The 13301-nt window shown below is 37.8% G+C and overlaps 1 protein-coding gene across 1 annotated transcript in view; it reads left to right on the forward strand.

Moving 5' to 3' along the window:
* Window positions 1-700: 700 nt before the first annotated feature.
* Window positions 701-13301, forward strand: part of LOC104467447 (chromosome unknown open reading frame, human C16orf62) — a gene marked incomplete at its 3' end in the record, with an annotated part of 23161 nt that continues 10560 nt past the window's right edge. The window contains 9 exon segments of the mRNA XM_010081222.1: window positions 701-783; window positions 2717-2816; window positions 3601-3768; window positions 4104-4226; window positions 4586-4610; window positions 5656-5732; window positions 7251-7379; window positions 10625-10709; window positions 11699-11758. Coding sequence (XP_010079524.1) covers window positions 701-783; window positions 2717-2816; window positions 3601-3768; window positions 4104-4226; window positions 4586-4610; window positions 5656-5732; window positions 7251-7379; window positions 10625-10709; window positions 11699-11758 — 850 coding nt within the window.

A 13301-nucleotide genomic window follows, 5' to 3' on the forward strand; every position in this document is an offset into this window, starting at 1 on the left:
GCGGAGGCTGCGCTGTGCGGGACATGGACCAGCCTGGGGCGTGTGATGAGCGGGAGGGACAGAATAGAGGCTCTTGCTCTGGCAGAGTAGAGGAAAATGTTCATTTTTCTCCCAACTTGTTTACTAACGAGCTGATTTTCTGTGTCTGGAAATCCTGCTCTCCCGAGGCTCGTGTTCTTTTAGCGCCCGGGATGTGTCTGCCTCCCAGGTGTGGTGTGGCTGACGGGTTATAGTCCTGAGCAAACTGCAAACCACACCTGACGGGGAGCCCAGAAAAGCAGTATGCAGCAGTTAGAGCCAACGAGGGCATTAGGGTCTCAGGACGTTTTCCCCATGTATTCACTGTCACACTGAAAATCCTCTGACTCGCTCTCATGTTACCAACCTGTGGTTAAAACAGCTCCCGCAGGCAGGGCCGTATCGTGCAGCGTGTGCTGAGGATGAGACGCCGGCTTGGCCCGAGTCTGATTTTTCTGTACTGTCGGAAGCTGGTGACACTGCTGGGGCCAGAAAGGAACGCTTCATCTCCCCTCCCTGGAGCGTAAGGGGAACACAATGTCCGTGCAAGCCTGAACGTGCCGCCATACGAGCTGTGTTACAGGCTGGCTTGTCACTCGAACAGCCACATCGTAAATGTGCTTTTTAAAGACTTATTTGCAGGGTGAACAGAAAATTCTTCATTCCCTCGTGTATATTAGACATGTATACTTGTCCAGGGATGCCTTGCATTGTAATTAGAGTGCGACTGATTTTGGCTGGGGAGTGGGATGCCCAGTCTGGGCTGTCAGTGACGTCTTCACTGCTGGTTTGGAAATAGCTGTAAAGGAGAGGTGTGGAAACACTGACAGAACTGTAACGGAGTAATAGATGTGTTATAATTGGGCAGCCAAAGTTTGTCGAAAGATTTTTCACCCAAATGCTAATTAACCTATGAAATAAGTGAACAAGGGGAATCACTGAATCACGGGACAACAGTAAATTAAAGATTCTATTCAGGTATAAAGAAAAGGAGCTGGAGACCAAGAAAACAAAAGGAATAAGCACGTGGATTTCACTGGACTCTTTCTCTTGCTCATCTGTATCTCATTAGATGTCAAAGATTCTCCTTGGAGTAGCACTACTATAAATTAAACTAATTCTGATTTTTTTTTTAATAAATCTGTTTTTTTGGCGGGTACATAGTATCTGTAGAAGAGCCGGCTGCTTGACACGGCTGAAACTCTTACTAATGAGTTAGGTCTCTGAGTAGGAGTGGAATTCTTTGAAAGTTTGCATTAGTGTTTGTGGGAAAGATGTGTGTTATATTGGGGGATTGCTGTTTGTTTTCGTTAGGGGTCTGATTAAAGAAACCTTTGTGTATCCACTGGTTTTTACTCATTCAGCTAAGGCTGTAGTGTGGGCTACGAACATTCTCAAGATCCTGGATGAAACAGGAAAGAACAAGTAGCTGCTCTGCATGTTTCAAAGACTGAAAAAGAAATCAAGAAGTTATGGAGGGTAGAATGCAGAGGAAACCTTTTCAAATGTATTTTTCTAGATTTTACTTGTATCTCTCTCTGCCCTAATGCTTAACTGTTGCCACTGCTAAAGGACGGTGCCATGTGGTAGCTATGATGGCAGTTGTTTTAGGAAGCAGCTGTCCTGTGTTTTTGTGAGTTTATAGTTTCATTTCCCTGTTTAACCACTGCTACCACTCCATACAATTAAAAAGAATTAATTTAATATATCGATGTGTTGTCAGAGATATTAGAAAGCACTTGTAACTCTTAAGTCTTTTGAAATTGTCTTCCAGTGCTTGTCTGGGAAGTTTTAATCCCCCTTTTTTGCCTTCCTTCATTGTTGAACGTGCTTTAAAAGCCTTTTTAAATCATGAATTTATATTTATATTTGAACAATCAAAACCAGGATGAATGGTGTATTTGATACAAGAGCAGTGTCCTTAAACTGTGATTGATAAATTAGTGTATGTTACTGTTAGTTCCTAGTGGCAGTGTTGTTTTATTAAAATACTTTTATTTATGTTCTTTTCTGGAATCAAGGCTTTTTTTAATTAGAGATGGCGGCCATAGTTACCACAATTCTCTCTTAATATCAGATTCAAAATAAAACCTGAAATATGTATATTTTAGTGATTTATTTTACTTAATATTCATAGGAGAGGCAAGACTTTTATACAAGGTCTTATCCACAATGTAAGCATACGAGTACTGGTAGTTTTTTTCCTTATAATTTGACTTCTACAACTTTTGTTCTGAGTACAGCAAACAAATAGATTTCTCGGGGAAGAGCTTTGCAGCTACACAAGTTGATCTGTGTAGTCCCTCATTGTATCTGTGCATGATCACTTTCATTTCTTACCTTGGGTTTCACACTTACCTTTTTCTTTCACTCTGACTATTCAGTTTAAAAGATGTGTTTGATAATCTCTATCAGCCTGTCATATACACAAATGCTTGGCTAAATTGCCCTTTTGATGTTCACTGGAACGGAAGAGAGTCTAGCTGTTACAGATGAATGGCTGAAAGTAAAATTTCTTTAGTTTTAATTTATGTATCTCAATAGAAAGAGAAATTTTGGTCTTTACATGGACCTGTTTTTCAACAGGTATTCCTTTTTGTAAATATGCCCGCATCCATGTAGGCATAGGGTCTGTTTCTCTCTTTGTAAGTATGTGATTATGTGTGTGTAAACTTTCTCTTTACTCTTGCTTTTCAAGGCACGCGAGATCCAGAAACTATGTTTCAGAATCTGAAGTGTGCAAACTGGAATCGGTACCCTTGGATTTTGGTGATTACCACCCACTCAAACCCATTACAGTGAGTTTCTTTTTGTGCTTTTGGAAGATGAATGTGAATTAAAACTGGTTGTATTCCTCTTCTTACTTCTTTTCCTTTAAAATTAAAATGCTTTGAAGCTGGTGGTGGTACTAGTCAAGATGCTTTCTGTGTTAGTGACCTGTTATTTTAGAGGCATCAAGGTTTATTCTGGTTTTTGTCCTTTACAGAAATTTGCTGGTGCTGTGTGTGTCAAACACAGTCTCCTTATGACTCATAGCATTTCAACTTGTGGGTTTTCTTGGTTGCATTAAATACTGAATAATAGATAAGTTTAAAATCAAATTGTTGCATTACAAATAACCAGCAGAATTGCTTGATTTGTTTTGGGGTTAACTTTCAGTCAGCTGTATGCTTTAAAACATTTATAATTTCTTTAATCTATGAGAGGCTTTTAAAAATGTGGACGTACAAAAAAATCCGTCTGCAAAGAGATGATAGTCGTACACTAATGAATGATAAGTGGACAGCAGCTTCTACTCCGGAAGGTCAGTAGGGAGATAAGACAGAGGCCTTAGGAATGGGTTTGATGTTTCAGGCTTGAGTATTGTTCAAGAAGAGTACAGGCAGAGTGCCTGCAGGTTCAGGGGAAAAAAAAGGGGCTTCAAGTTAAATGCTAATGCTGATTCTAATGAGTTTCTTGTAGGTGGGTCTTTGCTTTCATTGCAATAGCACAATTTATGCAGTACATATTTTGATGATTTATTAAAGAAAATAGGGGGAAGATAAAGAACTTTTATTTAATAGGTTTGCATTTTTCTTGTAGGTTACTGAATCCAAGACCAAGAAACTGAACCGGAAAGGAAGTACTTCTTCCACGTCTTCTTCTTCTTCTAGTTCTATGATGGATCCATTGAGCAGTGTATTGGATGGTACCGATCCCTTGTCATTATTTGCAGCAGCTGCAGACCCTGTGACAACTACTGCTACCATGGTAACACTGGAGGGCAGTTATCTCAACTAAATAAAATAAAAAAAAAAATCCAAAACAAAGCTAAAACTAAACCAAACCAAAAAAAACCCTGGATGAAATAGATTTGTCTCACCAATTTGGAGGTTAATGCAAGTAGGAAATATCCTGTATTAATAGAATAAAGTATTGTTTTTTTATATGCCTGTTTTATGTTGACATTTATTTAAATATGGTGGGATTTATATATTGTAACTTTTTGCATCAGTAAGCATTTGAAACGTTAAGTTGATCTTTATCAGCCTTCTCTTTTTTTTCCAGATTTGTATTTAACATTTGCACTTGTACTCTCCTCATAGGATAGTACACGAAAGAAACGGGATAAAGATGACAGCTCAGCAGTAGGAAGTGACTTTGAACCGTGGTCAAGCAAACGTGGTGAAATCCTTGCTAGATACACAACAACAGAGAAGCTCTCTATTGTAAGTGGCAGCTTCTCCAGTTTTAATTATTTGTACTAGACCTTTAATGGATTTTGGATGTTGCAGTTTTGTAATTATTTCATGAGTAGATGCTAGTCCTCTAAATTTCAGTTTTAATGTTGTAGAAAGCTGTACCACAAGCTCTCACTTGTAATGATTGTTTTGGAGCTGAGTTCAAAAGTCCATTAATACTTAAAAGCCATCACTTTGTCTTTTTGTAACAATACAAATACCTTCTGGTCTTATATCTACTTCTAAATGATTAGAGACTTAATTAGCAGTGTAATTACCACGTGTGTTCTTGCAGTGCTAACACAGTACACATTTTCTAAAAGTCTGCTTTTTCTGTTTCTTCATAGAATCTCTACATGGGATCTGAAAAAGGTAAGCAGTTCCTTTACATCTAACAGTAACAGGTTTTGCTTGAGGTAGGTTGCAGTGACAGGTTTGTGGTCAAGAATAGTTGAAATGGGATTTCCCCTCCTCCCTCCATTCTGACATATGGTTGGTTCTGTTTTTGTTGTGAATAAGACTTCTGCCGGATTTTTACTTAAAATAATTACTGAAGACAAACCACCCAACCACCTTGTCTTGTATGCCTTGTAGGCTAATGAATCTGCGATTGTGTGTTGTGGAAGGGGAATGGAATTCACTGCCTGCTACTGTAGCTTAAAACTTTCTTCCATTTAAAGGAAGCAATGATATTTTGAGGATCATGTTTATCAACTCTTTTTCTTGCTAGAAGGGAAAGCAAACAAGTCCCTTGTGAACTTGTTCCATTATTCTCTTTACATGAAAGTGAAATGATTCCAAGTGTATGCTGAGTGTTCAAAAAATAACTAAACGTTAAATATTTTATCATGTTTTCTAGTGAAGCAAATTCAGGCTAAGTAGTCCTAGCCAACTGCATAGTGAACCAGAATTTTTGTGTATGAGTAAATGTGCAGCGTTTCAGCTTCTGCAGAAAAAAAAAACAAACAAACTTTTTTGGAGTGAGAATAGTCAAACACTAGAACAAGATGTCCAGAGACAGTGTGAAATCTCTATACTTGGATGTCATTAAATTGACTGGGTACAACCCTGTGCAACCTGTTAAAACTGTAAAATTGAACCTACTTTGAGGAGTGGAGTTGGAGACAGACATCCGTGGAGCTTTTCTAACCTAAATTATCCTCTGATTCTGTCCAGTGGTTCTTTCCTTACCAGCAAATCTTGCAAGAAAATCCATTTATATTCAGTTTTGCTAACTTGTCATTCCCCCATTCAAAGTGAATGAACTGTAGGTGTATTTAAAGCTGTGTCTTCAGGAATAGCCACCAAATGAATCAAACTCCTTCTCTTCTGTCATGGAAGCTGACTAGTCATCTGAGTCTGTCAAGCTCCTTCAAGTTTGTTTTTCTTTAGAAGTCAAACATACAGTTCTTTACAGGAAAAGCTACAACTACTGGCTCAGCAGTTTCTGAAAAAGTGAGGACAAGGTTGGAAGAATTGGATGATCTGGAAGAGGTGAGAAAGTTTTCTGATCCAATTACATCACTATTTAAAATGTGAAATAAATATGTAAAATAAAAATATTTTATGAAACCTTTTAAGAAGGTCCTGATTCTGCATGTACTTGTGCAGTATTTAGACAAATATGCACAATCCTTATTGTTATATAATTCAGGCAGAATTATATTTTTTTATCACTAGAATTAGTGGTCAAAAAGTTCACCTGATCTGCCAATGCTGATTTACCTTGGTACTGCGTGCCATCTGCAGTTGCTGTAAAACTTCATGGAGCCCGATAGTCTTAACATCTAAGAATTTTGTTTGCTTCTGTTGCAGAAGCGTCACGCTGTCTACCTGGACTTAATTAAAGTTACATTTATGTGCTTGATAGAAATACTGAGTACTCAATCTATTTCTCAAACTGCGGTATTGTACTGTGCGAAGATGAGATGTTCCATAAGTTCCTTTCTGTGGGGTACTTCTAGAATTGCGTTGGGTAATGTTGTTTTGAAACCTCTGCCTCTTAACTAACTTCACGTTGCCTGTTGCCTGAGCCAGCGCAGTTCTGATAGTTGCATATCACAAGCAAAGGTTTGTATTCTTTTAGTAGAGAAATAAGTTTACCATAAGGAAGTATGTAACCTTGTGTGAACTGATTGTGTTTGCATTTTATCTCTTAATCTGTTATTCTTTTTAATTCGGTTGTTTCTAGACTCTCATACTAGGAAGTTTTTTTTTGTAATGCAGCTTCATAAACTCATCAAAACCAGTCCTGAAGGTAGTTCTTAATGTCACTCATACTTCTACTGAAGACTGTTCCAGAGTCACCTTCTAATTTTTCTAAGTGCGTTTATAGTTTGGTCCTGTGTCAGTTTGGTTCTAAAGCTTAAACAATTATTTCTGCTTCCAATGTTTCACTAGTTGATTTTTGGCCTGTAATGTTTTTATAAGGTCTGTAAGATCTTCAGGAAAACAGATCACAAGAGTGTTCTGGTGCTGAGCATGAGTGAAGATAGTTTTATTTTCTTACTGAGGGTGAACACAGACAGATATTTTTTCCTGTCAGCAAATTTCGTAGCACATTGCTGGCAAAGCATTTAGTTTCTCTCTGATGTTTCTTGTATGTGGGTGCTAGTATGCTTATGTATGGTGTTAGTGCACTAATTATACCATGAGTAGAATACCACTGGAATAGTCTGGCATTTCTGACCTCACTAACGACTTTGGGTACCAGCATGCATGCCTCTTGAAAATCAAAGGATTTGTGATGCGCTCCTCTGCCAAACACCTGCAATATTGATGCTGCAAAGGAAAGAAGGGAAAACTAGGGAATTCTGTAATAGATGTTGTGGGGTTGTTTCCCCCCAACCCCACGGTGATTTGACTATAATAACAGCACTCTCCTTCCTTCCTTCCTTCCTTCCTTCCTTCCTTCCTTCCTTCCTTCCCTCTCTTCCTTCCTTCCTTCCTTCCTTCCTTCCCTCTCTTCCTTCCTTCCCTCTCTTCCTAAGTAGGTTTGTGTTTTCTTGCCAGGGGTCACAGAAAGAGCTGTTGAATTTGACTCAGCAGGATTACATGAACCGAATTGAAGAACTGAACCAGTCTTTAAAGGATGCTTGGTCCTCTGATCAGAAAGTAAAAGCTCTGAAAATAGTCATCCAGGTCAGTTTTATGTTTTTGTTCTGTACAGAACTGGTGAGTTTGGTGGTATGGCTTGTCTGATTTATTTCTTGGGGAAATAAGTGTTTCTGTTATTTTTCTATTATTTTCTTCTGTTCTTCACTGAAACCCATTTCTTTGAGTTTTATGGCTTCTGACAACGGTTGGATTTTCAACTTTGGTGTTACTTATTGATGTTGACTAGGGTCTGTGGGATGGAATTCTCATTAAAGAGAGTGGCCAGATGACAGGTGAGGAAATTTTACCTGGTTAGGGACAATTAGAATAAGTAACGTAGTGATACCAGCTGTTTCTAGGGCATGTAATTTCCTTTCCTCTTCTCTTCCCCTTCTGGCCCCTTGTTCCCCACCCCAAATAACGCCAGAACAGCTTTTTGAACATCAGTGTTTTCCCCATGCAGAACTACTAAGGCAATTGAATAATCTGATTTAGGACCCTAGCAAGCTACAGAAAGAAACTCCAGATTTTTAAGTGTCTGTATGGTTTTTTGTTTGTGTTTTTTTTTTTTTTTTTAAAAAAAAAAACTTTTCCACAGTCTTCCTTTCACTTATTTGGGGCGAGGGGCTTTGAGAGAGGCAGGGGAAACAGGACAATTAAATGATCTTTTGTTTGGTTTGGCCTTTAAAAAAGGCCAGAGGCAGAGTGCATCAGAGGACAGAGGAGATAATGACATCCTTAAAAGCTGTAAAACTGATGTAATGCTAATAGGCATCAACGGGGGTTATATAAAGTCAGGATTTTTTTTTTTGTCATGCTGGATACTGCTGTGAAAACTGTTTGCAGTAATTTCAGTTTAAATTGTGGTAAAGACGATAAAGGAAACATAAATGAAGTGAGATCAGAAAATTATATGTGACCTAGGATGACTAATGTTCTATTGTAATACTATGAAATCAGCACTATTATTCTTTAAAAAAATAAATCCATATATAGCATTGTGAAGTGTGAATATTTTAGTAAAAGGGCATACAAGATTAAAAGTCTTTGGATGAGAAAAGACATGGACATACTGTATTTACAGTGTATTGATATGTGTGTATATATATACAGTGTCTGACCTGGAGTGATAATCTACACATTAATACTGTAATATATTATTTTACAAATGGTTTCACACACAATTTTGAAATACTGTTGTTTCTAAGATGGGATTCAGTGCTTCCTTTTAGGAAAGTGGTATCAAAATTGCATGTTTATCTCTTAAATTGTTGTCTATGTGTTGTTCACTTTGCACTTGAACTTCATGTTGCAGATGCTCGTCATTAATTGAAAGACTGGGTAAGAATGAAATAGGTATTTGAGTAATTAAAATGAGTTAAAAAATTTCATAAAGGAGACTATGAGTAACTAATAACAGTTCTATACTTATAAAACAGGATAAGGTAGAAACCTGACTGAACTTTCCTTGTGTAGTTCTTCGTAATAAATAACATAATTTTAGGAATGTTGTATCCTTTAAAAGAACTAAACAGTTTTCTTGACGTCAGGCTGTGATTACATGCATGGTCTTATCATTATTATCATCACCACGTACTGATTGGTATGCAATAAGAGGAGTGTTTGGTGGGGGTTTTTTTGTTGTTGTTATTTTCAGAAATGTATACTGGGCTGGAAAAAGCAATTTTAATTTGAATGCTAGAATTATCTTGATTTAAGAACTAATGATGATATTACACAAGATCTTTAATTTGGACATGGGGGATGAAGCTGTCGTTCTCTCTGCAAGAGTTCTACAAAGCTTGAAGTGCAGGAAGAGTTCTGGTTATAAAGACAGGGTCTGAATTTATAGCATGTGAATTCCTCAAGTGCCTTTTTACAAGATACTTTTCTTGTCAAGATGGAATAAGCTAAGCTACTTAGAGTAAGCTAAGTAAGTTGATTATGTATGTGAGCTCTAAGAAAAGTGGTAATTAAGTGTTTGTGGTATGTGTAGGTCCTAAACAGCTCCTGAATTACCTTTCGTTGAAGGTGCCTGACATACCATGCGATAGGGGAGCTTCTGCTTTGGTTGTACGATGTGAATGCTCTCACCTGTTTTTTCTGGTGCACTCTTAAGTTCCTCCCTGACGAAGAAAGCAAAAAGACTAAATGTGCTTCTCGTTTAAACATGCTCAAATGTTAGGATTAAACAAAGCAGGCTTGTGGGGTATCAGATTGCTTCTTGGATTTTTGGAATGTGACGAAAACTTGAACTGTATTTATTCCATTGAGACTGAAGAACTGTCTCCTGGTGAAGGAGAGGGAAGGGACAGAGATCACAGAGTACTGTACTTGTCAGTCTTAGATAGAGACCAGAGAAGACTCGCGGTCAAAAAACCAGCTTTGGCTCAAGTAGGGAAGACATGGATTTCTCTCCTCGATTGGTCATTTGCCTGTTTCTTCAGGTGGAGGCTGATTTTTTGTGAATAAACTTCTGCCAAAGTTTTTTTACTCCAGTTTCATCTGCAGTTTTCCCACCATCTTGGAAAACAAAGTATAGTTTAATTAATATCTTAAAAATGTCTTCATTCCTCAGTGTGTATTTTGAATTCATGTCATAAATGGACATGTTCTTACCTGGACTTAACATTAAACGATACTAGAACTAGGTTGGCTAATTTGTTTTCACATGTGACTTTCTACCAGCCATCATTGTAGTCCAAATGCCGTGATCATGTTGGGTGCCTGTGGGTGGTGATTGATTACAGATTCCTCCCTGGAGCTGTGGATCAGCTGGCCTGTTGCCAGAGTGTTTGAACTAGTTATGTGAGCCACAAAGATGTGTTGAAAAGCTCATTAACTAAACTTTTTAAAGTTGTTTCTTAATTTAATCTATATGAAATTTTGTGTTTGATAAGAGTGCTTAGAGAGATCGTGAGAAACTGAAAAATGTCCTTAAAAAAAGTTGTTAGAAAAGAAGAGCCTTTTAATGCACATTTTCTGGGAGAGAATTTGTCTTGTCTGAACAAATGCACAGATCTGCATGGTCAGCTGAAATTCTGCGTTATAGATTACCTTGTATGAAGGAAAAAGAGATCTGTGACTAGCTCTGCTGAAAATGAAGAGTAACCTGAAAAATACAAGGAATACCATGATGTGTTATGTTAGGAGTTCTTGTGCTTTTTTGCTGGATAGTTCATGTTGGTGCTTTCCATCTGAAGATATTCATCTGTCCCAGCCTGTTTGGAGTGAAAACACAAACTTGCATTGTCCTCTAAAAATGTTTCTTTTTTTTCTTTTCCTTCTAGTGTTCTAAGCTTCTTTCAGACACAACAGTAATCCAGTTTTATCCAAGTAAATTTGTTTTAATTACAGATATCCTTGATACTTTTGGTAAGTATTTAATGTGCCAGACTTACTACATAATTGTTAGAAAAATTAAATTAGTTTTTTGTAATGTTAGAAGACAGCAAATTTATCCAAGAAGTGCTGACATGACTCTTGGTTTTAACATTGAATTTTTTCCAACATAAACATTTGGACACCAGTGGTATAAATGTGGTATATAATTGTTCAGAAACTTTTTATGAGTGAAGTCTTCAAAATAAAAGTATTTCATTTTGTAGTTCTATGCTTTATGTATTAATGAGTATCTAGAACAAAACCTTGGGAAAAATAATGATCTCTGCATTTTGAAATTTAAAGCACACTTGTTATTATGAAAATATTTTGGCTTTGGCAGTCTCTTGACTCAATTTTTCATTCTATTTATATTTGGAGAATAGAAGTCAGTTTTCTTTAGCCGGATAGGGTCTATGAAGCGATCAAAATGTAGTTACTGAATTTTTTAATATATTTTTATGATTTTTAGATTATCATTTGAATGAAATGGTCATCCACCTCACATGATTCTCCTGGTTTTCTGCCATGTTATGGAAAAGATTTACGACAGCATTCAAAGTTGAGGGGTATTTTGATGTTTAGCCGGATAGGCTATGACATAGATCCAATTGTTTTCTCAGGTCTTGCTTCCTCTTTGTGTTCTTTCCTACTTACTGAAAGTTGCTGAAGATAACATAATATCCACATTCAGCAAAGACAGGACACCAGCTGTCATTTCCTGGCCTGGGAGAAATCTGACCTGTGTGCTACTTCTGCACTTAAGGGAGCCAGACACATTTTTTTAATAGTGTGTGAAGTGCTAAATTCAGATTTAACATTCCAGCCTCACCAGAGGGCAGCACAGTGTTAGTGTTCCAGGAGGGTTTTTTCCAGCTAATTTCAGTGTGTGTTGGAGAGGGATCCTTTGTATTAACTTTTTGTGTTTTACGGTTTGTTAGTTTGTTATGAATGATTTTTTTTTTTTTTTTTTTTTTAAACAGGGAAACTAGTGTATGAAAGAATTTTGTCAATGTGCGTGGACAGTCGTGTCTCTTTGCCAGGTAACTTTGCATTTGTTTCTACTGTGCCCCTGGAAAAAGTCACGTCTGAATTAACTTGAGGAGCAAGGTTAAACAGGACCCATGCTACCGTATATCCTATTGAAAAAATTCTGGTTTGTAACAGAGTAAAATCCACTGCTTATAGCTTCCACCATTCACAGTGTTTGTGCAAATTTACATTTTAACTGTGAAGGATATACCTCAGGTGTAATAAAATGTGCTTGTGGCTTTGTTGTTACTAAACATAAACTGGGTCTTCCTGAGACTAGAAATCACAAAGAATGATACATAAGTAAGGGGAGACTTAAACATGGATGGACAAATTATATGAAGGAAGACTTTTTTTTTTTTCTTAGCATATACTCTTTTCTGAAATGAATGCATTTTAATAGCTTAGAGTTAATGGTACAAATTTAGCAAAGCCGAGAGTCTCAGTTTTTGGTAAATAGATGTTTTTGTTGCTACATTGGAAATCTGATAGTTTTGCTTTAATTAGGGGAGAATTTTGGAAGAAGCAGCAGGCTGTCATTGAGTTGGCGATCAGTTTACTAGGATAACATAATCTTTCTAACTCAGGCCTTTTTTATTTCTTCATTTTGAAATTCCAACACAATTTAAAAGTGTAATTTGACATTTACAGTACAAATGTATGTCAAAGGACCTCTTTAGGAAGGCACTGAAATATTCAGTGGAAATACAGGCATTTCCTTGCAATTTGGAGTCTATTAAGAGCAAGTCCTTGAAATACGAAACAGTCTTACCCTGTACTTGGCAATGCGACAGCACCATTACGTTGCAGTTAAATCAGTAGGGTTTGAGCCAGAAGCTTGAAACCAGTAAACATTTAAATTTGAAATAAACTTACAGAAAATGAATTAAAAAAGATAAACTTGGTTGTTGCAGATTTGACAAGCTGTTCTTACAAGCATTAATGAAAGCAGACAGTTCCTGTAGCGTGTCCCAGTTACTGGGCACAGTTACCTCCATTCTGGAGAGCTGAGCTCTTGCTGCAGCTGTACAGCGGCTGGCAACAGTCCTGGTGGGAACTTCCCAAGCAGCTATAAAAGTCGGAGGGAGAAGGAAAATGTGTGCTGTGCTTGCTGTGCATGGCAGCGTGAGCCCCTGGGGATTCCACACCCAACCTCCATGCTCGTCCTGTGGGAACCAAGTGAAACAAAGTTGGATGAGAACTCCTCTGGTCCTGGATGAGAACTCCTCTGGTCCTGGATGAGAACTCCTCTGGTCCTGGATGAGAAGGAACATCTTCCTGTACTCAGTCAGCATCTAGAGTGTGGCTTCTCTGGTCTTGGAAGTTGGAAACTTGGGGAGCGAGAGCTCCCTGCCTTCAAGGTGCAGGAATAGGAGAGCGCTGGTATTTTAAAACTTTCACAAAGAGTTTGGAAGGAGACGTTCGCAGCAGAAGCTGCTTGTGTAGCTTTATTGCGGAGAGAAGAGGGACCCATAATTTGCAATCATCTTGCCTCAGACCTCGGTTGATCCCAAGAAGCCTGTTTCTGCCTTCTGTTCCAGGCAGTCTAGGGAA

The sequence above is a fragment of the Pterocles gutturalis genome, unplaced genomic scaffold, assembly GCF_000699245.1.
Source record: "Pterocles gutturalis isolate BGI_N339 unplaced genomic scaffold, ASM69924v1 scaffold14004, whole genome shotgun sequence".
In the NCBI taxonomy this organism is placed as follows: Eukaryota; Metazoa; Chordata; class Aves; order Pterocliformes; family Pteroclidae; genus Pterocles; species Pterocles gutturalis.